The 25,684-nt window shown below is 39.8% G+C and overlaps 2 protein-coding genes across 3 annotated transcripts; both read left to right on the forward strand.

Moving 5' to 3' along the window:
• The first annotated feature begins 2,107 nt into the window (after positions 1-2,107).
• Positions 2,108-21,668, forward strand: LOC132144167 (zinc finger protein 239-like). 2 transcript variants are annotated; one of them, XM_059554930.1, is made up of 2 exons: positions 2,108-2,464; positions 6,104-7,459. In XM_059554930.1, exon 2 carries the CDS (start codon positions 6,397-6,399, stop codon positions 7,123-7,125), a length of 729 nt encoding a protein of 242 aa, XP_059410913.1. In that variant the 5' UTR covers positions 2,108-2,464; positions 6,104-6,396; the 3' UTR covers positions 7,126-7,459. The 2 variants fall into 2 exon arrangements, 1 of the variants encoding a protein (XP_059410913.1); XR_009434335.1 differs by lacking the exon at positions 2,108-2,464 and adding an exon at positions 21,604-21,668 and having other exon boundaries at positions 5,289-7,283.
• On the forward strand, positions 8,509-21,544 carry LOC132144298 (zinc finger protein 845-like). The gene is made up of 9 exons (XM_059555076.1): positions 8,509-8,514; positions 9,195-9,362; positions 9,479-9,881; positions 10,208-11,282; positions 13,356-13,410; positions 13,935-14,102; positions 16,675-16,842; positions 16,959-17,211; positions 20,479-21,544. Exons 1-9 carry the CDS (start codon positions 8,509-8,511, stop codon positions 21,510-21,512), a joined length of 3,330 nt encoding a protein of 1,109 aa, XP_059411059.1. The 3' UTR covers positions 21,513-21,544.
• Positions 21,669-25,684: the final 4,016 nt, after the last annotated feature.

Genomic DNA, 25,684 nt, shown 5'->3' on the forward strand with positions numbered 1-25,684 from the left:
AACTGATCTGTCCATGCTGGATATTGAGGATTTCATCACAGAAATCTGTCAGCTGAAGAAAGAGGTGGCTTCACTGGAGGCAAAGCTGAGAGAAAGAGGAGACAAACTGAACAGAGAGGTTTGAACAGATCTTCATTTCATCTTTAGCTGCTAATATGGACTGATTATTGTGTGAATCAATGTCTTATTGTTAATCATACTCTCACTAGATATATTACTGATTGTGTTTGTCAGGATGTGGAGCAGGTTTGGGTGCGTGAGACTGATGGCACAGAAGCTCAGGATTCAGTCTGGAGCGTCAGAGATCAGAGATCCAGAGACACACAGGACTCAGAGCTCAGCCTCACTTTACTCTGTTATACTGACGCTCAGGATCATGAATCCACTGATCAAACCTCTGACTGTAACGCTGGAGAACAGCAGATGCTGCAGACGCCGCTGAAGATGTGCTCCGTCAAACTGGTGGACTGCAGGAACCTGATCGAGAGCAGAGGAGAAGAAACCACCGCAGAGAAACAACAACAACACACTGATGAGGAAGAGGAGGAGAATAATGGGGATGGTGATGATGATGATGATGATGATGAAGATTTTATTCTTCACGGTTTATTTCTCCTTTTATGACCTTTTTTTTATGACACTTGAAAGTCAGCAGAGACTCTGCAGGATCAGGTTCATATTGGTTGATGGTGCAGATTTTCTGAGATGACATGACGGAAAATGAAAAACTTACAGCAAAATCAAATTGACATATTTCTGACAATATTTTGATTAAGTTGTCCAAGCACTGAGCCTTGAGGAACCCCAGTAGCAAGAAGTTGTGACTTAGATACCTCATCCCTCCAATACACCCTGAAGGATCTGTCAGAGAGGTAGGACTTGAACCACAGGATAGCGGTTCCAAACATGCCCATCCTTCTGAGTGGGACAGAAGAATCTGGTGATTAATGGTGTCAATAGCAGCAGACAGGTCCAGTAAGATGAGTACTGAGGATTTGGAAGCTGCTCTTGCCAGTCGCAGGGCTTCAGTAACCAAGAGCAGAGCAGTCTCAGTTGATTGGCCGCCTTTGAAGCCAGACTGGTTGTTGTTAGCTGTAAGAGTTGATGATGGAGGAGGGAAAAGAGGACAGAGAAGAGAAAGCTTTGAAAAGTGTTTGAGAGTCAGAACAGTTGATAATTTTGTTTTGGTAGTATGTCATTTTAGCAGTGGAGACATTTGCAGAGAAGGAAGACATGAGTGACTGATACACTTTAAGGTCGGTAGAGTTTTTTTGATTTGCACTATTTCCTCTCTGCAGCCCTGAGTTCAGAGCGATGTTTCCAAGGGGCAAGGGGGTAGTGCATGCTGGTCTGGATGAAAGTCCTGCTGTGTCAGGAGTTAGTTTGAGGTTGGAAGTGATGAGGATGTCTTAAGATCTTTTTTTTTTAATTGGTTAAAGAGCTGTTCGAATAGGATCAGAAATGATTCCACCAGCTGGGCACAGCTCAGGAAAAGGTCAGTGAGAGTGATTTTGTGCCTCTTTTGGTTATCAAAACAAGACGCCATTCAGCATGCAGAACGCAAGCTTCTTGACGGTGCTTAAGTTTAATAAGTTTGTTTATTCATTTTCAAACAAAGTTTGAACTAGCGATATTAACTTTAGGTATATTGGTTCAGTGCCAGTGGTTGTCTTGTTGGCATGCATCAGTACCTTGAATTTGATGCTAGGGCTGACAAGCTACGCAGACAAGCTGACAAGCTAGAGCCGTAGATCACTGACAAGCTACGCAATGTCGCGTTCATTATCGAAGGCGATTCATCTGGGATAATGAACGCGATATTGTGTAGCTTTTCAGTGATCTACGGCTCTGTCTATAAAATGTCGCTCCATTTAAAAGCAGGTGATGATGATTTAGCGGTAATCAGGGAACCAGATTTACTGATTAGATGCACATGATCATATCGTTAGATATATCGCCCAGCCCTATTTGATGCTGCTAGCCAGTGTAAACTGAAAAGGAGAGAAGTAACGTGAGCTTTTTTTGTTTAATTGTGGACCACTCTCACTGCTGTTGTATATGATAGTACATGCTGAAAGGGCCGTCAAGAGAGCATTGCAATAGTCCAGGCTAAAGAGAACAAGAGCTTGGACAAGAAGTTGTGTGGCTTGCTCTGACATGAAGGGTCTAATCTTCCTAATGTTGTATAAGGCAAATCTGCAGGACCAGGCCGTTATAGCAATATGGTCTGTGAAGCTCAACTGATGATCCATCATAACTCCTAGGTTTTTGGCTGTACTTAAGAGTTATGGTTGACAAACCCAGTTGTATAGAGCAGTTGTGATGAAACGATGGGTTTGCTGGAACCTCAAACAGTTCTGTCTTAGCTAGAAATGTCTGTCTGACAGACTGCAATGCGAGCAGCTACCGCCGAATCATCTGGTTGAAATAAGAAGAAGAGTTGAGTGTCATCAGCATAGCAGTGGTAAGAAAAACCATGCTTCTGAATGACAGATCCTAATGACGACATGCAGACAGAGAAGAGAAGTGGTGCAAGCACTGAGCCTTGAGGAACCCCAGTAGCACATTTTGTGATTTAGAAACCTCACCCCTCTAAGACACCCTGAAGGATCTACCAGAGAGGTAGGACTTGAACCACAGGAGTGTAGTTCCAGAGATGCCCACTGTTCTGAGGGTGGACAGGAGAATCTGGTGATTAACAGTGTCAAAAGCAGCAAGCAGGTCCAGTAAGATGAGTACTGAGGATTTGGAAGCTGCTCTTGCCAGTCGCAGGGCTTCAGTAACCAAGAGCAGAGTAGTCTCAGATGAGTGGCCACTTTTGAAGCCAGACTGGTTGCTGTCCAGGAGGTTGTTCTGTACAAGGAACATAGAGAGCTGGTTGAACACAGCTCACTCAAGTGTCTTTGCAATGAATGGAAGAAGGCATACAGGTCTGTAGTTTTTTTTTTTTCTAAAAGTGCTGGATTTAGAGAAGCTTTTTTAAGCAGTGTGCTTACACGAGCCTGCTTAAATGCTGTAGGAAATGTACCAGAGTGAAGAGAGGTGTTGAAAATGTGTGTTAACGAAGGTATGACTGAAGAAGAAATGGCCTGAAGGAGGTGACAGGGGTCAGAACAGTTGATAAGTTTGTTTTGGTAGTATGTCGTTTTAGCAATGGAGACTTTGCAGGGAAGGAAGAGATGAGTGACTGATACACATTAAGGTTGGTAAGAGTTTTTTGATTTCCTCTCTGCAGCCCTGAGTTCAGAGCGATGTTCTAGGGGGCAGAGGGGGTAGTGCATGCTGGTCCGGATGAAAGTGGGCAAAATTTGTCAAAGCAAGATGTTAGAGTGGAGCAAAGATTGTCAGAAGCACTGTTTGTGTCCAGTGCTGAAAACTGAGAGAGTGAAGGAAGTGAGGATGAAACCATAGAGGATAGGCGAGAAGGAGAGAGTGGGCATAGTTTACATCGAAAGGTGACCTGCGGAGGAGTGTGTGCTGTGTCAGGAGTTAGTGTGAGGTTGGAAGTGATGAAGTGGTCTGAGGTGTGCAGTGGAGCAACTAAAGGGTTGTCAGTGGAGCAATAGCATGTGCAGATGAGGTCTAGTTGATTACCCGACTTGTGAGTAGCCATAGTGGACGCTCGCTTTAGATCAAATAATGAGAGCAGAGTGTTGAAGTCAGCCGCCTGGGGTTTATCTAGATGGATGGTGAAGTCACCGAGCAGTACCAGAGGAGTACCATCCTCAGGAAAGTTTGACAGTAACACATCCAACTTCACCAAGAAGTTGCCCAGTTGACACGGGTCACGATAAATGACTACAAAGTGGATTTTAACAGGGTGGGTTATAGTAATTGCATGTGATTCAAATGAACTGCCTGGTAGAAGATCAAATTTCCATTAATTTTAGATTAGGAGACCAGTACATCCACCCCTCCCAATTGTGCGACGGGTGTGGGAAAAAGGGAAATTAGTGGAGAGGGCTGCAGGAGGGGCAGTGTCCTCAGGTTTGATCCAAGAGACAGGCTGTAGATTATTGGGATAAGCCTGCCTCCAATGTGCAGTTTGTGATTTTTTATGGATTGCATAGACTAGTCTAGTATTTGGCTCTGTCGGAAACAATTGACTACTCGAGCATGCATTAACCACAATGCATGCACTGAGTTTGCAAGTACGACGTGAATTTTTGGATTACAATAGTGCGTGTAGCAGTTAATTTCTAGGACTTTATCTATGTTGCATGTAAAATTAAAATATGTAATGTAATAATTAGGGGTGTGCTCGAAGCAGAATAGCCTACTTTATTCAGAAAGGCACGGATAATGGCTTCAAAAACAAATAACGGACAAGGAATAATTCTGCCTGAATACTCGGCTGAACCTGGCACAGTCTGGTGTTTGCTAGATAACAGTTGAGCCAGGGGATCAGCGCAATATTATACACAGACCTTTAGAGTCACGAGTGTGAAGTGAATGAATGTAAACTTTAGGAATGAAAAGAGCGCAAATCAAACACCGCATTGCTGTTGTCTCTCTGTGCATCTCTCAGAAATCAGAGCTTGGCAAGATTCATATAATCTATAATAATACATCACACACGTTATATTATTTTTATATATTTAAAAGGCGTCTCATTCTCTCAAAAACCAAACCAGTTCTCTCGTGAGACCAGGCTAATAATCAACTTACATACAGATACATTTTCTACTTGTCCTACATGTTTGCATCTTTATCTTTTGCTGGTTTGCATTGCACACGAACATTAGTGAAGTTCACTAAACATTAGACTCGCTTAAAGAGTGCTGCAAAATGTGTGCATTTAATTAATTCAGTCGAGTTCAAATGATCACTAAACGTTTGTCATGACATCTCTCTGCTTGCATGATAAATATTATTTTAGAAATTAATAATTATTTTATTTTGACACGGCATACTTTTTCAGTGATAACTATGAAAAAAGAAGATAAAAAGTGTTAACGGTCTTATCAAGTAACTGTACTACGTTGTATCCGAATGCAGATACAAAATTTTTTGTTATTTTTACAGATACAAATACTGGCTGTTACATTAAAATTTCAATATGTAATGTCATAATTATAAAGTTTTGACAATTTACACATGTAACTGTTGCATACGGCTATGAATTAATAAGCGTTTAATGATCAGAACTATTTAATGTCTTTTCATTTACAGTAGCATGAACCAAGAGTAGTCGAGTAACTCACGTATTTTTTTAATAAAAAATCGACTAGCAGAAATCAGTTGTCGTGCAACCCCTAGTGATTTTTGAGTGTTAGTAGTAATAGTAGAGATTTAAAAGCACAAAGTGAGAACAGTTGTCCTAAACAAGTATATGAGAACAAGCTGTAGAAAGAGTAAAGAAAAGTAAAGAAAGGGGATTAAATAAATACTCAAGTGCCTTGTCGATGACGTCACACAGGTAGTATTAAAAGATGTCAGTGAAAGACCAAAAATCATTACAAGCACTGACAGCGAGATACTCATTAGCACTGCATCTTATGTCTTCGATGAGGAGAAAAGAGTTGTTGCTGGTGTAATGGAGAACAGAGAGTCGGAGCTGTGCAAGTAAACCTCACTCCCCTGATCTCAAGAGATGTATTAGTAATTGATGCAAGTGGCTGCAGTCATTTAGCCTACTTGTTATTGCATCTGCATGGCTGAGATCTGGGTTTTGAGGCCCAGTTGGAGGAAGGACGAGGTGTGGCGGCGAGGACCCAGGGGAGAGGGGTTACATTGGTGCCGTGACCCGGATGAGAGTGAGGTTTAGGGGGGGTGAGTGTAATGGATGCCAGCGGGTAGGTGCTGTGCAGGTAAAACCTCACTCCCCTGATCTCAAGAGACGCACTAGCAACTGGCTGCAGTCATTGAGCCTCCTTGTTAGTGCGTCCACCTCCAATGCTGGAGTCCCAGGTTTGAAGGCCCACTCAGAGTGAGTACGTGGTGTGGCGGTGAGGACCCCGGGAGAGAGGGGTTACACTGGTATGATTATTGAAATTACAAAATGGGCTTCAGCCAAGAATTTTCATTCAGTGCATCCCTAGATGTTATCTAACTTTATTCAGCTATATTTTAAAGTTGTTTATTAAAGTTTTGTCCCTTTCAGATGTCAATGGTGGCTCATCTTCTGATAGAGATGAAGAAACAGTCTCAACATCAAAAGAGCAGCTGACGGCCAACAGTTTCTCCTGCAGCACCTGTGGAAAAACACTGAGTTCAGAGGGTCATTTAACAAGACACGAGAGAACACACACAGAACAGAAAGAGTTGTGCTGTAAGATATGTAACATCAGCTTTCCTACCACAGAAGGGTGGAGACTTCACTCAAAAGAGCACAGCGGGAAGAAGGTATTTCACTGCGAACAGTGTGGGAAGGTTTTTTTCACCACTGCTCATATTATGAAAGCTCATAAAAAAACACACAGCGAAAAGTTTTTCCACTGCAGTGAATGTGACAAGTATTTCAGCACCAAAGCAAATCTTGATGCTCATAAGCGAATCCACACGGGAGAAAGACCATACAAGTGCCCTCACTGCGAGAGAAGATTCAATCACGGATCTCATCTGAAGACACATTTGCATTTCCACACTAATGAAAGACCGTATCAGTGCAGTGAATGTGGGAAAACATTTACAAACTCAAGCTCTCTAAATTCACACCAGAAAATCCATTCAGATGAAAAACCATTTCAGTGCAAACACTGCGACAAACGATTCCGTCAGATTGCTAATCTGAATTGTCACGAGAGGATTCACACTGGAAAGAAACCATATATGTGCGCCCACTGTGGGAAGAGTTTTTCTGATCCAACTCATTTCAGAGACCATAAGCGAGTCCACACTGGAGAAAAACCATATCACTGCAGCATCTGTGGGAAGAGTTTCAAGCAAAACACTAACTTAATAAAGCATCAGAGGATTCATAGCGGAGAAAGACCGTTCAAATGCTCACAGTGTGACAAGACGTTTGCTCGATCTGACGTCCTTAAGATCCATCAACGAGTTCATACAGGAGAGAAACCTTACTCCTGCTCCATCTGCAGTGAGAGATTCGCTTATTTAGGTAGTTTCCAGACCCACCAGAACAAACACACTAAAGAACAAACTGCTCCAGAATCATCAGAGTGACTTTTCATGTCTTGGTCTGTCAGTAAATGCTTTATTTCGGCAGTTGCTTTCATCATTCATTCCATGTGATATATGACAATAACATCATACAAATGATGATTTCAATTTAAAACATGAACCATATATTAAAGATCGGGTGAATTGGATTTCTGAGCAGTGTTCGTAGTGTGGATATTAAGTCCAGGATCACTGAGTGATTTCACTGTTCGTACAGTAGGCTATTCCACACCAGAGAGTGAGTTGTGTTATTTTTCTCATATAACGTTGGTGTCAAACTCATTTCCTGGAAAGCACAGCTCTGCACAGTTTAGCTCCAACCCTAATCAAACACACCTGATCCAACTAAGCTCCAAGCTCTTCAGGATCACTAGAAACTTCCAAGCAGTTGTAAGGTGGAGCTAAACTCTGCAGAGCTGTGGCCCTCCAGGAATCGGATTTAAGAAAATATTAGATGGTCATGGAGAGAAAGTCATGGAGCAAAATCATATGAACTATCAATTAAAGTATGACGTTACTCGACATTACTTTCTAATAATAAAAAAAAAAACTCAAAACTACTGTTGTATAAATGTAGTGTTCACAGTTGTCCTGATGTGCAGAATATCAGCGTTAATTTCGAAGAAGAATGAAGATCAGAAACTGTCAGAGATCTACAGTAATTCACATGAAATATGTAAAAAATGGCCATGTTGTATGTAAATTATTATTATTTTGTATTTGTGAGAATACTGCATGTGATTAAATTTACCCCATATGCTTTACTTATGTACTGTATATTATACTTTATTATATTTATACTTTATTATATTTTAAAACATGCTTAAACAGACTTAAAGTTTGTTAGAAGAGCAAATAGTTAACAGTTGCTATCGGATAACTGTCTTTAACGGATTTAAGGCGGGGTTTAAGAGAGCAACTGTTATTGTTAAATTAGGCTTTCTACATGTGTTGTTAATTTTAGGTGAAATATGTGCCGGACAAATGTGAGTTACGTCAATGCTTGGCTAAATAACACCAGCAGTTTCCTAAACTCACATAAGTTATCTTATAGTGTGCAAATATGTGTCAATAAAATCGGCTATTTTGCATAAATATTTATCATATGTAATATAAAATTGGTTAATAAAAACTAATCATTATGTCCGTGAATGTTGTAGTACTCATTTTCCTACAATCATCCGTTGTCTGTCAGTGGCGCTCATTTTCATCATCAAACTGAAGTCATATCCAGCGCTCCAGTCCAGCAGGGGGCGGAAGTGCGTCACATGTTGCTGCGTCTCGCGCAGAGCTCTCGACGGAAGTAGTGCAGAGTTTTCTTTCTGCTGCTGTGAGATTAACGTATTTCAGGTCGGTTATTTACTGCATAATGTACTTTAAGAGATTATGACCGTGTGCTTTATCGTATCTCGTTAATGTGTGTCGGACGGCCAATGATTTATGTTTTACAGAGAAGCGAGTTCAATATCATGTTTTAATACTTCAAATCCAGCAGCTAAACGTGTCTTAAATGTGATTTTATATTATGCATCATTGTATAATATTTGATAGAAAGCATAACTCACGTTTATAACATTGTTTACTTTTTTGTCTCTAAGGTCACTATTTTAATATTTGTTATGAAAAGTTTTGCATTTGACACGTTTTATTGAATGCTTTTTATGTTTAGATTTGGCTGCTTTACCATTATTCCAGACATTCAGTAGAAAACCATAAAAAGTTACTGTAAATATTATTTGAACTAACAATTAGTAACGTTAGTAACATTATAGACTGGCAATATGAAGGCAGTTGATTTTACTAAATTATATTAATATGAAGAAAGGTTGGTGAGATTGGTAACAGTCACATTTACAATATTAAGTTAATTGATAAATTATTTTACTAATCACTCCAATAAACATTATTTTAACATCTAGTAGTGTAAAAAAATGATATCATATATGAAAGACTAAGATACATTTTAAAAATACAATAAAATTAATCTGAAGAAACACCTAATCATATGTAAATTAGTTTTATCAGTCAGTTATGAATGCGTTTTTCAATAATCATGTTGTGTTTGTGTTCAGATGTTGAGCATGAAAGCGCAGGTGGATGTGGTCTGCTGTAAATCAGTAGGAACTGATCTGTCCATGCTGGATATTGAGGATTTCATCACAGAAATCTGTCAGCTGAAGAAAGAGGTGGCTTCACTGGAGGCAAAGCTGAGAGAAAGAGGAGACAAACTGAACAGAGAGGTTTGAACAGATCTTCATTTCATCTTTAGCTGCTAATATGGACTGATTGTTGTGTGAATCAATGTCTTATTGTTAATCATACTCTCACTAGATATATTACTGATTGTGTTTGTCAGGATGTGGAGCAGGTTTGGGTGCGTGAGACTGATGGGACAGAAGCTCAGGATTCAGTCTGGAGCGTCAGAGATCAGAGATCCAGAGACACACAGGACTCAGAGCTCAGCCTCACTTTACTCTGTTATACTGACGCTCAGGATCATGAATCCACTGATCAAACCTCTGACTGTAACGCTGGAGAACAGCAGATGCTGCAGACGCCGCTGAAGATGTGCTCCGTCAAACTGGTGGACTGCAGGAACCTGATCGAGAGCAGAGGAGAAGAAACCACCGCAGAGAAACAACAACAACACACTGATGAGGAAGAGGAGGAGGAGGAGAATAATGGGGAGGATGATGAAGATGGTGATGATTGTGCTGAGAATAATGGGGATGTTGACGATGGTGACTTTGTTCCTTCAGGTGTGTTTCTTCCTTTAATGACCAGAAATGCAGAATAAACAAAATTGGTGTTCATTTATAAAAAGTGTTATGTATATACAGACCTAAATTCATGAGGAGCAGTATTTGTTGTGAATTCTGCAAATTTGAGACACTTAGAAAAACATACCATTAGCTGCATGTGTATAAAATATCAGTGCGTCACACATCAGATTGTGTATTTATTTCAGTCACAGCCTTTGCAGTTTGACAATCATGATAAGACATATATCAATTTATTTTGGCTGATTGTTCCACTCAAAGTTATAGAATAATATTCATTTTATGCACATTTTTGTTTCTTTCAGATAACAATACTGGTTCATCTTCTGATGGAGAAACTGCATCTACATCCAAAGACCAAAAGACAAAGAAGAGTTGTGCAAAAACATTCAGCAAACAGTGTAATTTAACAAGACATGCCAGAAAGAAAAAACACACCGAACAGAATGACTTCAGCTGCAAGATCTGTAACATCAGTTTTCCGACCTTCAAAGAGAGAACCGTTCATTCAAAAGAGCACAGCGTGAAGAAGGAGTTTCACTGTGAACAGTGCGGGAAGGATTTCTTCACCACTCCTCATAATATGAAAGCTCATATAAAGACACACGAAGAAAAGACTCTTCAGTGCAACGAATGCAACAAGTATTTCCGGAACAAACGAGATCTTTCTGTTCATATGAGAATTCACACGGGTGAGAAACCGTATCAGTGCCCTAAATGCGAGAAAAGTTTTAACCAGGGTACGCATCTGAAGAACCATTTACTCTTGCACACCAACGAGAGACCGCATCAGTGCCCTCAATGTGAGAAGAGCTTCACCCAGGGATCTAGTCTGAAGACACATCTACTCACACACAGCAATGAGAGACCGTATCAGTGCAGTGAATGTGGGAAACCTTTTATGAGCACAGCTTCTCTAAAGTTACACCATAAAATACACTCTGAAGACAAACCGTATCAGTGTTCACACTGTGAGAAACGTTTCCGTCTTTCGAGTCTCATGAAAACCCATGAGAGGATTCACACCGGAGAGAAACCGTACCTGTGCTCCGACTGCGGGAAGAGCTTCGCGAGATCATTTGCTCTCAAAATTCATCAGAGAAGTCACACAGGAGAAAGACCGTATCCCTGTAGTGATTGTGGGAAGGGTTTTATTAACGCAAATGACTTAAAAGTGCACCGGAGGACTCATACGGGAGAAAAACCTTTTAAATGCTCATATTGTGACAAGACTTTCATCCGAGGATGTGTCAAAAATGTCCATGAACGAATACATACAGGAGAGAAACCTTACTGCTGCTCCATCTGCGGAGAGAGATTTGCTTTTAAATGGGTTTTTCAGACCCACAAGAAGAAACACGCTGCTCCAGAATCATCATAGCTTCTTCATGTTATTATTTTTAGATTCTTTAAAACACAGGAATGTTGTTTTATGGTTGTAAAAAGTAAAACCTATAGCAAGAATGTCCCTAGAACAAACTCAAACCTGCTCCTGGAGGGCCGCTGTCCTGCAGAGTTTAGCTCCAAGCATAATTAAACACATCTGAAGCATCTCATAAAGAGCTCTGTCCAGAATCACCACTATACCCTTGAATAGGACACTATTTGAGAAGAACCACAGTGGACTTTACTCAGTGTGCTCATTCAATCCCACAATGCACTGCAATAATGAGTGTACAACTGATGTACACCAACATCTAGTGAAAACTCAAAATGCTCTGTAAGGATCGAGCCAAGTTAATTCCTGTGTCTCGCAAGAAGATGGCATCTGCAGCTGAACCATGTTTATACATGCAAGTTTCTTTGACAGTTCTAGATACATCTTTTATCTGCTGGTGGATGAGGAGAGACCCCCTGACTATGTAAAGTGCTTTGAGTGCCTAGAAAAGCGCTATATAAGTGTAAGGAATTATTATTATTATTTTAATCTTAACTCCTTCAATTGGTTTAATAGTGATTAAGGGAATATGGGGTGATTTCAAACAATGCAAATGTCTTGTGTGTGTTTATGGGTTTTTAATCACAGTAACAGAATGATGAGGACTAATTATTTTACCAGTTATTAAATAATTCCTGAAAAACATGATGACATCTAATGACCCTTATTGGCCTCAGTCACTTTGTTACACAAACTGAAGTGATCCAGACATAGATATGTAATGATATGTCACAGTCAGTTTTTGAGAATGACAACGGCATTTACTTAAAGGTGTGAATCACGGAGTGTCCCGTTAAAGGTCCACTGAAGTAATGAATGTGATGTCATTTAAACTAATACAAGAAGACAGGGGATGGGATGTATCGAGGAGCTCCAGCCCTCTGTTAAATGGCCAATAGTGTTTATATCAGCTTGGGTGAGACTGGGGTAGTTGTGGCCTGGAGCAATGGGTGAGCTGGAAGGAGGTGCTCCAAAAGGTAAATCAGCACAACTTCCCCTAACCCTGACAGACAGCTGTGTCAATCAATCTTGAAGACCTTTCTTCATGCCCCTACCTTTTGGGATGTCTTAACCTCACAACATGCCCATTGCTCCAGCCTGCTCTTATCTCTGTTTGACTTGGCCCAGAGTCATTGAGTCCAGTAGATCCACATTTGATTGCTTTTGACATCCAGATTATCCCTTTGGACTCAATTTGAAATTGTTACTAAGGCAAAACAGTGATCATAATCTTGCTGAAGATTGATATATTTGTGAAAGGGTACCACTGGTGCCATTCAACAATATATGTCTATACAGACTCCACAAATTAACCATGGCTTTGTTTACCACATATTGTAAAAAACATTTGATTGGACAGAAAGTTGGATGAGAAGCTGAACTACAGAGGGAAGTCATCAAAATTGTTGATTCATATTGGTGGACATGAGAGACTAAGTTAATGCTTATGTTAATGCTTTGTCGTTGTTTTGGAGCACACAAGGTTATAGATAACCTTAAGGCCATATAAAAATGTTTACTTCAATTTTGATTTCATTGGGACTTTAATCAGCTACAGCACATTGAATATTAACTGTACGCAATGGGATTAAAGCCTGTACTATTTACTATAGTAACCATATAACATCTTAGCATAGCCTACAGTAAAGCAGTGTAATACAAATAAAAATGCAAGTTTACAGTGTTCTCTCTGTTGTCTTAATCTCTTTACTGCGCTTCTCTGATTCTGCGCGCGCTTTCTCTTGTCCCGTCCTCCAGAAAGCCGCCAACTGGAGTTATTCAAAAATTAACGGTCATTTTGATTGACCAGCTGACTAACATGATCGATGACTTTATTTAATAATTATATATAATATTAATATATGTATATATTCTATCAATGTTGTCAACTCCACTGAAATACAGAGGTTTTTTTTAAATTAAAGATATTAGGTTTGGTGAAACACACACCTGCTGAAGCGTCTTCTCTTCATCTCTACCGCTCGTACTGTAGGGGGCGCTCTGACGACCTTTAGTTCAGCGGGAAAACCAGTGAAGAAAGAAACGAGACTAGCCCGGAGCTCTCGGAGGGTAAGTGTCTAATTAATCCGTTTTCCATTATTAATGAATTTTAGCTGTTTATTCGTGGACATGGTTATTTCTCTGTCGCAACGAAAATTAACCATGGTTTTACTACAAATAAAACCAAAAAACCATGGTTACTATAGTTTAACCATGGTAACCACAAATTAACCATGGTTTTGCTATATTAACCGTAGTTTAACCATGGTATTTGTAGTAAATCTGTGGTTATACAAATGGTAGTCAACACGCCAAAAAAACATGGGTTACTACAGTTTTATTATAATAAAACCATGGTTATTTTTCGTATATAGTGTAGAAATCTGAGGTGTGTCTAGGTTTGAATGGCTCAATATTGACACAAAACACTTACATCTGAAATAAACATTTATGAATATTCTCTGAAATGTTATTTTATTTAATAACGAATCAATTCTAGGTAGTTCAGCTCTTGTTCGGTCAGATCATTTTGAGGCTAAATCAGTGTCAGTTCATATGAATGCATCTTGTAATAATGTTGTGTTTGTGTTCAGATGTTGAGCATGAAAGCGCAGGTGGATGTGGTCTGCTGTAAATCAGTAGGAACTGATCTGTCCATGCTGGATATTGAGGATTTCATCACAGAAATCTGTCACCTGAAGAAAGAGGTGGCTTCACTGGAGGCAAAGCTGAGAGAAAGAGGAGACAAACTGAACAGAGAGGTTTGAACAGATCTTCATTTCATCTTTAGCTGCTAATATGGACTGATTGTTGTGTTAATCAATGTCTTATTGTTAATCGGTTAATCGGTTTGATGACAAACCGTATCAGTGTTCACACTGTGAGAAACGTTTCCATCATTCAACTCACAGAAAAACCCATGAGAGGATTCACAACGGAGAGAAACCGTACTTGTGCTCCGACTGTGGGAAGAGCTTCGCTAGTTCATTTGCTTTCAAAGTTCATCAGAGAATTCACACAGGAGAAAGACCTTATCCCTGTAGTGATTGTTCGAAGAGTTTCTATAAGCTAAGTGACTTAAAGCTACACCGGAGGACTCATACAAGAGAAAAACCTTTTAAATGCTCACTCTGTGACAAGACTTTCGCTGTATCAACTTCCCTGAAGATTCATGAACGAATACATACAGGAGAGAAACCTTACTGCTGCTCCATTTGCGGAGAGAGATTCACTTTTAAATGGTGTTTTCAGACCCACAAGAAGAAACATGCTGCTCCAGAATCATCATAGCTTCTTCATGTTACTATTTTTATGGTTTTCAAAACACAGTGACGTAATGTTATTTTGTGGATTTCTTTAGGACAGGGATGCCTAAACCTGCTCCTTGAGGGCCTCTGTCCTGCAGAGTTTAGCTCCGACCAAAAATAAACACACCTGAAGCAGGTAACCTATTTGAAATGGCAGCCATTTGAAATGGCATCTGAAACCACAGTGGATTTTGAGCACACTCAATCAATCCCACAATGCACAGAAATAACTGATGTACACCAACAGCTAGCAAATACCCATAATGCATTGTGAGGGTTGTGTCAAATTAACTTGTGTGTCTCGCCAGATGGCAGCACCTGTAACTGAATCATCCATCCATTTTTTAAACCATTGGCCCAGTGTGTCTACAGTGTAATACTGTATTATGCAGCCATATATTCCTTTTTATTTGATTATCACATTGTTTTATTAAGGTTTATACACTGCTCAGTAAATTAAAGTAACACTTTAAAAGCACATCAGACCTCAATGGGGAAAAATTAACCACATTGAATCTGATCGATGGAACTGGAATATAATCAAATTAATTTGCATCTGTAATAGTAACTTTTCCAATAGCACCTTGGTTATTAGAACAACCTGAAGTTGACTTAAACATACATAAAGAAATGAAGGGAAGGGGGGACAATTTAAAAGTGTGTGTTAAAGAATATATAAAAAGTATGCACTATTTATTTCTCCAAATTTACACACAGACCAGAAAGTGGAAGGACAGGTGATGTATTTTTCATTCCAGAATTTGAGGTTAGGAAGACTGGAAGAATTACAGACTTAACATCCGTATACAGCAATGATGACATTGTGGTGCGTATATGAAGTAAGACTGAATAAAGTAAAAATATGCTCAGTGGCGGTTCTTATGTGTTTACAATCATGGCAATCAAACATATACAGTATTAAACAGATAGGGATAATTACTCTTGTTTATATGGGTACCAGCACGTGTGGGAATTCAAGGTAATGTAGAGGTAGATGAAATGGCTAAAGAATCCTTAATGGTCGATCCAAGAATAAATATTACCCCGAGCAGAAGAGAAACATGAAATATTAAGAGCATGCAATATTGCAGACATATGGGACTCATGTCAAACAGGTAGGCATTCGCACAAAACACAAAGGAGCACAAAGAGAAGTAAAATCATTCATATCATAAGTAGAAGGTAACAAGTCATTTTCATTCACATTTACGAACAGGACAACATTATAAGGAAACATAATACTGGTCTTTGTGTGTTTAACAGATGAATCAGTGGAACATGTTCTGAATTACAATCTTCTAGTTTTCTGAAAGATGGTCCGAATGCAGGAAGAAAAGCGTATAAGTGCAGTCTTGATATTTCTTTGGAATTGTGGAGTAATGAAGAGAATATTGGCTTTAGGTGAGAAACTGTCCATTTTCTTCACACTCCATCACAGTAGGTGGCGGTATGACCAATAAAGTTTGTTTAACTCCCGCCATGAAACCAAACGAAGAAGAACCACTGTAGAAGAAAGAAAGGAGACTGAGCACTCGGAGACAGTAAGTGTTGAATCCCTTTGACATTATTCATGTGTTTTGGCTGTTTATGTGCGTGATCTGGTTGTTTTTCTATCGCTAGTGTTTTTATGAATGAAGTTTCATCGCCACTCGCTTTATGAAAAATAACGACGGTTTTACTACAGTAACCGTAACAAATCACTTGTAACATTTGATAATATTCATTCTCTTTCGAAACGAAACCGTTTATGTACCAACACTGGTTAATTCTCAGTATTATACGGTTCTAAAGTTTTTACAGTTTAAGGATAAATTAGTAGAAATTTGACAATATCCGATATATGATAATCATGTCCAGCTTTATACTGGATCAAGATAGTGAATATTCTCAGACATGTTATTCTTTAATAAGTTCTAGGTAGTTCATCTCTGGTTCAGTCATATATGTAAACAATCATTTTGAGTTTAAATCAGTGTTGATTCATTATAAATGTTTCTCTTAATAATCATGTTGTGTTTGTGTTCAGATGTTGAGCATGAAAGCGCAGGTGGATGTGGTCTGCTGTAAATCAGTAGGAACTGATCTGTCCATGCTGGATATTGAGGATTTCATCACAGAAATCTGTCAGCTGAAGAAAGAGGTGGCTTCACTGGAGGCAAAGCTGAGAGAAAGAGGAGACAAACTGAACAGAGAGGTTTGAACAGATCTTCATTTCATCTTTAGCTGCTAATATGGACTGATTGTTGTGTGAATCAATGTCTTATTGTTAATCATACTCTCACTAGATATATTACTGATTGTGTTTGTCAGGATGTGGAGCAGGTTTGGGTGCGTGAGACTGATGGGACAGAAGCTCAGGATTCAGTCTGGAGCGTCAGAGATCAGAGATCCAGAGACACACAGGACTCAGAGCTCAGCCTCACTTTACTCTGTTATACTGACGCTCAGGATCATGAATCCACTGATCAAACCTCTGACTGTAACGCTGGAGAACAGCAGATGCTGCAGACGCCGCTGAAGATGTGCTCCGTCAAACTGGTGGACTGCAGGAACCTGATCGAGAGCAGAGGAGAAGAAACCACCGCAGAGAAACAACAACAACACACTGATGAGGAAGAGGAGGAGGAGGAGAATAATGAGGAGGATGATTATGAAGATTTCATTCCAGGTTTGTTTCTCTTTTTATGTTGTTTTAAATGACACTTCAATGTCAGCAGCGAGTCTGCAGGATCAGGCTCATATTGACTGATGGTGCAGATGTTTAGAGATATTTGGGACCATGATGGAAAATTTTAGTAGTGCTAAACGATTTACAGGAAAATGAAATTGACATTTCTGATAATTTTTTGAATTGGATTAAAAATGTACTTTTTTAAGAGCTCCAGGTTTTCTGTGCTTGTTTGTAGGGCTACAGGGTTTGGCCAAACATCACACTTTGGTTGTTTCAGGAAAAGGTCAGTGAGAGTGATTTTGTGCCTCTTTTGGTTAGCAACACAAGACACCATTCAACTTACAGAACGTTACAGAAGTTTAATAAGTTTAAGTTTATTAGTTTTCAAACTAAGTTTGAACTAGCGATATTAACTTTAGGTATATTGGTTCAGTGCCAGTGGTTGTCTTGTTGGCATGCATCAGTACCTTGAATTTGATGCTAGGGCTGACAAGCTACGCAGACAAGCTGACAAGCTAGAGCCGTAGATCACTGACAAGCTACGCAATGTCGCGTTCATTATCGAAAGCGATTCATCTGGGATAATGAACACGATATTGTGTAGCTTTTCAGTGATCTACGGCTCTGTCTATAAAATGTTGCTCCATTTAAAAGCAGGTGATGGTGATTTAACGGTAATCAGGGAACCAGATTTACTGATTAGATGCACATGATCATATCGTTAGATATATCATCCAGCCCTATTTGATGCTGCTAGCCAGTGTTAACTGAAAAGGAGAGAAGTAACGTGAGCTTTTTTTGGCTAATTGTGGACCACTCTCACTGCTGTTGTATATGATAGTACATGCTGAAAGGGCCGTCAAGAGAGCATTGAAATAGTCCAGGCTAAAGAGAACAAGAGCTTGAACAAGAAGTTGTGTGGCTTGCTCTGACATAAAGGGTCTAATCTTCCTAATGTTGTATAAGGCAAATCTGCAGGACCAGGCCGTTATAGCAATATGGTCTGTGAAGCTCAACTGATGATCCATCATAACTCCTAGGTGTTTGGCTGTACTTAAGAGTAATGGTTGACGAACCCAGTTGTATAGAGCAGTTGTGATGAAACGATGGGTTTGCTGGAACCTCATACAGTTCTGTCTTAGCTAGAAATGTCTGTCTGACAGACTGCAAAGCGAGCAGCCACCGCCGAATCATCTGGTTGGAATAAGAAGAAGAGTTGAGTGTCATCAGCATAGCAGTGGTAAGAAAAGCCATGCTTCTGAATGACAGATCCTAATGACGACATGTAGACAGAGAAGAGGAGTGGTGCAAGCACTGAGCCTTGAGGAACCCCAGTAGCAAGATTTTGTGACTTAGAAACCTCACCCCTCTAAGACACCCTGAAGGATCGATCTGAAAGTGAAAGTGACGTGACATTCAGCCAAGTATGGTGACCCATACTCAGAATTTGTGCTCTGCATTTAACCCATCCGAAATGCACACACACACAGAGCAGTGAACACACACACACACTGTGAGCACACACCCGGAGCAGTGGGCAGCCATTTATGCTGCGGCGCCCGGGGAGCAGTTGGGGGTTCGATGCCTTGCTCAAGGGCACCTAAGTCATGGTATTGAAGGTGGAGAGAGAACTGGACATGCACTCCCCCCACCCACAATTCCTGCCGGCCCGGGACTCGAACTCACAACCTTTCGATTGGGAGTCCGACTCTCTAACCATTAGGCCACGACTTACCCTGAGAGGTAGGACTTGAACCACAGGAGTGCAGTTCCAGAGATGCCCACTGTTCTGAGGTTGGACAGGAGAATCTGGTGATTAACGGTGTCAAAAGCAGCAGACAGGTCCAGTAAGATGAGTACTGAGGATTTGGAAGCTGCTCTTGCCAGTCGCAGGGCTTCAGTAACCAAGAGCAGAGCAGTCTCAGTTGAGTGGCCACTTTTGAAGCCAGACTGGTTGCTGTCCAGGAGGTTGTTCTGTACAAGGAACTTAGAGAGCTGGTTGAACACAGCTCGCTCAAGTGTCTTTGCAATGAATGGAAGAAGGCATACAGGTCTGTAGTTTTTTGTTTTTTTCTAAAAGTGCTGGATTTAGAGAAGCTTTTTTAAGCAGTGTGCTTACACGAGCCTGCTTAAATGCTGTAGGAAATGTACCAGAGTGAAGAGAGGTGTTGAAAATGTGTGTTAGCGAAGGTATGACTGAAGAAGAAATGGCCTGAAGGAGGTGACAGGGGTCAGAACAGTTGATAAGTTTGTTTTGGTAGTATGTCGTTTTAGCAATGGAGACTTTGCAGAGAAGGAAGAGATGAGTGACTGATACACATTAAGGTTGGTAGAGTTTTTTGATTTGCACTATTTCCTCTCTGCAGCCCTGAGTTCAGAGCGATGTTCTAGGGGGCAGAGGGGGTAGTGCATGCTGGTCTGGATGAAAGTGGGCAAAATTTGTCAAAGCAAGATGTTAGAGTGGAGCAAAGATTGTCAGAAGCACTGTTTGTGTCCAGTGCTGAAAACTGAGAGAGTGAAGGAAGTGAGGATGAAACCATAGAGGATAGGCGAGAAGGAGAGAGTGGGCGTAGTTTACATCGAAAGGTGACCTGCGGAGGAGTGTGTGCTGTGTCAGGAGTTAGTGTGAGGTTAGAAGTGATGAAGTTGTTTGACGTATGCAGTGGAGCAACTAAAGTGTTGGTTACCCGACTTGTGAGTAGCCGTATTAGACGCTCGCTTTAGATCGAATAACGAGAGCAGAGTGTTGAAGTCAGCCACTTGGGGTTTATCTAGATGGATGGTGAAGTCACCGAGCAGTACTGGAGGAGTACCATTTTTAGGAAAGTTTGATAGTAACACATCCAACTCCTCAAAGAAGTTGTTCAGTTGATGTGGGGCACGATAAATAAATGACTACAAAGTGGATTTTAACAGGGTGAGCAATAGTAATTGCATGTGATAGAAGGTAAGATTTCCATTATTATTTGAGATTAGGAGATCAGTACTTCCATCACTCCACAACAGGTGTGGGAAACCAAAATTATTCGCCAACTAAAATTATGTGGCCAAAATAGCAAAAAATAAAGCTCTGTCTGTGTTTGAATGATCAAAAAGGCCAACAGCGTGACGTGATCAAATATCTTTATTCAAGTATATTTTAAAGTTGATTTATTAAAGTTTTGTTCCTTTCAGATGTCAATGGTGGCTCATCTTCTGATGAAGATGAAGAAACCGTCTCAACTTCAAAAGAGCAGCTGACGGCCAACAGTTTCTCCTGCAGCACCTGTGGAAAAACACTGAGTTCAGAGGGTCATTTAAAGAGACACGAGAGAACACACACAGAACAGAAAGACTACAGCTGTAAGATATGTAACATCAGCTTTCCTACCGCAGAAGAGAGGAGACTTCATTCAAAAGAGCACAGCGGGAAGGAGGAGTATCACTGTGAACAGTGCGGGAAGGTTTTTTTCAATCATTCTAGACTAAAACTTCACTTGAAGACTCACGGTGAAAAGTCTTTCCACTGCAGTGAATGTGACAAGTATTTCAGCACCAAAGGAAATCTTGATGTTCATAAGCGAATCCACACGGGAGAAAGACCATACAAGTGTCCTCACTGCGAGAAGAGCTTCAGTCATGGATCTCATCTGAAGAGACATGTGCGTGTTCACACCAATGAGAGACCGTATCAGTGCAGTGAATGTGGGAAAACATTTAGGCAGTTATTTACTCTAAATTCACACCAGAAAATCCATTCAGATGAAAAACCGTTTCAGTGCAAACACTGCGACAAAGGATTCCGTCAAAGAACACATCTGAATTGTCACGAGAGGACACACACCGGAGAGAAACCGTATCTGTGCGCCCACTGCGGGAAGAGCTTTTCTGATCCAACTCATTTCAGGGAACATAAGCGAGTCCACACTGGGGAAAAACCATATCACTGCAGCATCTGTGGGAAGAGTTTCAAACAAAACACTAATTTAATAATGCATCAGAGGATTCATAGTGGAGAAAGACCGTTTAAATGCTCACAGTGTGACAAGACGTTTGCTCGATCAGACGTCCTTAAGGTCCATCAGCGAGTTCATACAAGAGAGAAACCTTACTCCTGCCCCATCTGCGGCGAGAGATTCGCTTATTTAGGTAGTTTTCAGACCCACCAGAACAAACACGCCAAAGAACAAACTGCTCCAGAATCATCAGAGTGACTTTCATCAGTCAATCTGGGAAAGAAAAAACATGAACCATATATTATAGATCAGGTGAATTGGATTTCTGAGCAGTGTTCGTAGTGTGGAGATTAAGTCCAGGATCACTGAGTGATTTCACTGTTCGTACAGTAGGCTATTCCACACCAGAGAGTGCCTGTTTTGTTTTAATATATATAACTTTGGTCTCAAACTCATTTCCTGGAGGGCACAGCTTAGTTTAGCTCCAGTTTAGCTGAATAAATGCTTGAGCACTGGGACTATCCCCGTCATACTAAAACAAGCTACTTTTACACCTCTCCTTAAGAATCCTTCACTTGATTATAGAGATTTTGATCATTTCCTTGACACTTCCTTTTATTACAAAAATATTGGAGAAAACGGTTCTCTATCAACTCCAGTGTTTTCTTAAATAAAATTCTTGAAACTTTCCAGTCTGGTTTTAAGTCTCTGCACAGGACTGAGTCTGCTTTATTAAGGGTTTCCAATGATATACTGTTAGCGACTGATGCTGGTGACTCTGTGATCCTAATACGGTTAGACTTAACCTTGGCTTTTGATACAGTTGATCATAAAACTCTCTTATCCCAAATAGAATTGTATGTGGGCATCCAGGGAACTGTCCTAAGTTGGTTTAGATCCTATCTAACAAATATAAATTTTTCTCTTGAGGAGTGCCGCAGGGGTCTATTCTAGCACCCATTATTTTCCCTCTGTGTTTACTTCCCCTCGGCTCTTTCTGAAAGCATGGTGTATCATTTCATTGCCATGCAGATGATACACAATTTTTTTTGCCTCTGAAACGCATCAAAGATTCTGCTCTGAAATCTCTTTTTGCATGCCTAGAGGAAGTAAAAATGTGGTTTCTCAAAACTTTTTATTTTTGAATGAATCCAAAACCGAGGTTATAGTCTTTGGACCCCATGACCAATTTAATTGCAGTAACATTGATTTGGTTTACCTTTCTCCAACTTCATCTTGCACTAAGAACTTGGCTGTTCTCTGGGACCACAACCTCAAATTTGAAAAACCTTTGAGATTGCTGTCCATGCATTCATTACATCACAGTTGGATTATTGCAACTCTCTCTATACTATAGCATCGCCAAACACTCTATTGCTCGTCTCCAATCAGTACAGAATGCTTCTGCAAAGTTCCTCAAAAGAAAACGTAAACAAGTTGGCTACCTGTGCATTTTAGAATTGAGTTTAAAATTCTTCTCTTTGTTTTTAAATCCGTAAGCAATCTAGCACCGAGCTATTTGTCCGAGCTTCTCTGTCCACACAATTCCACACGAAACCTGAGGTCTGGTGATCAGAGGCTTTTGGCTGTCCCCAGATCACGGCTAAAGAAAAGAGGAGACCGAGCCTTTGCGATTGCTGGGCCTAGGCTGCTTACAAGCCCTCCAGCTTACAATTGAACACTCACCCCCGGTTTCACAGACAAGGCTTAAGCCTAGTCCTAGACTAAAATGTAAATCTGAGCTGTTTTAACGAAAATAAACTTGCACCGACTGATCTTAAAACATGTCAGTGCCTTTATTTTGTCTTAAGATGCACACCAGTAATACTTTTTTCGAAGGAATGTTTATAAAAATTACTTAAATGTCCTAATTGAACTATGGCCTAATCCTGGTTTAGGCTAAGCCCCGTCTATGAAACCGGGCCTCAATCTCTTAACTGTTTTTAAATATTCTCTTAAAATCTACCTCTTTCTTTAGCTTTTAATTCATTGTCATGTCATGAAAGTGTTATTTTTATTATTATCTTGTGCATTGTTTAGTACTTTGGTCAGCCCTGCTTGCTGTTTTAAAATGTGCTTTATAAATAAATACAAACTTGAAACTTGATGATGTGGAAAAAAAAATATATGGTCGGTCTGTTACTTTATTTTATTAGTGTCCATTTATTTTATTAAACTGGATAAGTTGTTACACCTTTTTATATTTATGTGGTGTCATGACTTTATTAAAATTAAATGCTTTCTCTTAATCTTTAAAGGTGCAATGTGTAATATTTACAACGATCTATTTACAGAAATGCAATATAATCAACATAACTGTTTTCAGTGGTGTATAAAGACCTTTCTTAATGAACCGTTATGTTAGATTGAGTTATTTCTATCTACATACACCACATGTCCTCTTACATGGAAATCGCCAACATGTTTCTACAGTAGCCCTAAATGGTCAAACTGCTCTAAAGAGCGCGTTTCATAACTTTGTTGTTCTTGCGAATAAAACACTGACACAATGTCGAACAAGTATGTTAACATTCACAATAACATTGATTTATTGAATAATTAAGTAAATATAATTCCTTGATTTACCTTTTTTAAAGAAATCGAATTGCTCTCTGATGTCTTTACCGACGACATCTTTACATGCGTCCGCCACCGTGGTTTCTCTAAAGGGAGGGTGAGCGGGGCACTGAGCCGTTGGATGCGATTCACAACCTCACCGCTAGATGCTGCTAAAAATTACACAGTGCACCTTTAACATCTCTCAATCGTACGTGTGTGGATATATCCGTGCCAGCTCAGCTATTCGACACTCCAGTGTATTCATGTTGCTAGTGACTAGGAGATATTGTTCTCTCTTTCCTGACCTCTGTTGAATAAGAAATGAACAAAGGAAAAACAAATGGACGTCAAAGAAGGTGGAGTTTCAGAACACACCCACCGATTGCTGGCACGGACCAATGGAAGCTCAAAGGTGTTTAGTAGCCAAACAAATTCAAAACGAACTTTTTGTTCTGGCCTAATTATGTTCGAAATGACGTCATATAAGTTCATTCTTCGATTTCTTTTGAAGTATATTGGGGCCTTGTTTTGTTTTTTGTCGAGGACCATCCCGCTGGGACAGTGAGCAGCCAGTGCCCCATTGGTTTGTCTGCTGTATTGACAGTGTAAACATCCAATCACAATGCGCTATAGACAGAGTAATTATGTATTTTGTTCTGGCTAAATAAAGATCGCTTCACCCCATCTTCCTTATCGTTTTCCCCCAAGTTTTCACAGCAGCATTATCAAGAACAGGCTTGTTCTGCGGCGAGGGATGAAAGCCAAAGAGGCAGGCAGGAGAAGAGAGTCGTTGAATTGGCAAAGCGCTTTATAGAGACTTGCAGCAGAGGCAGGCATCTAAACCTTTCCTAATGTGTGCACGCCATGAGTGTAGAATATGTAAACCCTTTTTAATAAAACATAAATTAGTCCCCTGCGATTTTTTGGCATTAAAAGAAATCAATACTTTTATTTAGCAAGGATGCTTTAAATTGATCAAAATTGATTATAAATACATTTATAAAGTTACGATTTTTTTTTTTATTTCAGATAAGTGCTGTTCTTCTTAACTTTTTGTTCATCAAAGAAACCTGAAAAAAATTATATATGTTTTCAACATAACAGTAATAATAAATGTTTTTTGAGCAGCAAATCAGCATATTTGAATGATTTCTGAAGGATCATGTGACTGGAGTAATCATGCAATCATTCAGCTTTGAAATCGCAGGAATAAATTAGATTTTAAAATATATTAAATTAGAAGAGTTATTTAAATGGTAAACAAATTTAATAATATTACTGCTTTGCTGTGAATCAAATAAATGCAGGCTTGGTGAGCAGAAAAGAATAATAAAACAAAAAAAAAAACATTAAAAATCTTACGGTTCAAAAACTTGACTTTTGTCCCAGTCCAGCCCTACCTACAATAAAATCGTAAAAGTATTTATCATATGTAATATAAAATGGGTTAACTAATTATTATGTCTGTGAATGTTGTAGTACTCATTTTCCTACAATCATCCTTTGTCTGTCAGTGGCGCTCATTTTCATCATCAAACTGAAGTCATATCGAGCGCTCCAGTCCAGCAGGGGGCGGAAGTGCGTCACATGTTGCTGCGTCTCGCGCAGACTCAGAGCTCTCGACGGAAGTAGTGCAGAGTTTTCTTTCTGCTGCTGTGTGATTAACGTATTTCAGGTCGGTTATTTACTTCATAATGTACTTTAAGAGATTATGACCGTGTGCTTTATCGTATCTCGTTAATGTGTGTCGGACGGCCAATGATTTATGGTTTACAGAGAAGCGAGTTTAATATCATGTTTTAATACTTTAAATCCAGCAGCTAAACGTGTCTTAAATGTGATCTAATATTATGCATTATTGTATAAGGAAA

This window comes from Carassius carassius, chromosome 7 (genome assembly GCF_963082965.1).
Source record: "Carassius carassius chromosome 7, fCarCar2.1, whole genome shotgun sequence".
NCBI lineage: Eukaryota > Metazoa > Chordata > Actinopteri > Cypriniformes > Cyprinidae > Carassius > Carassius carassius.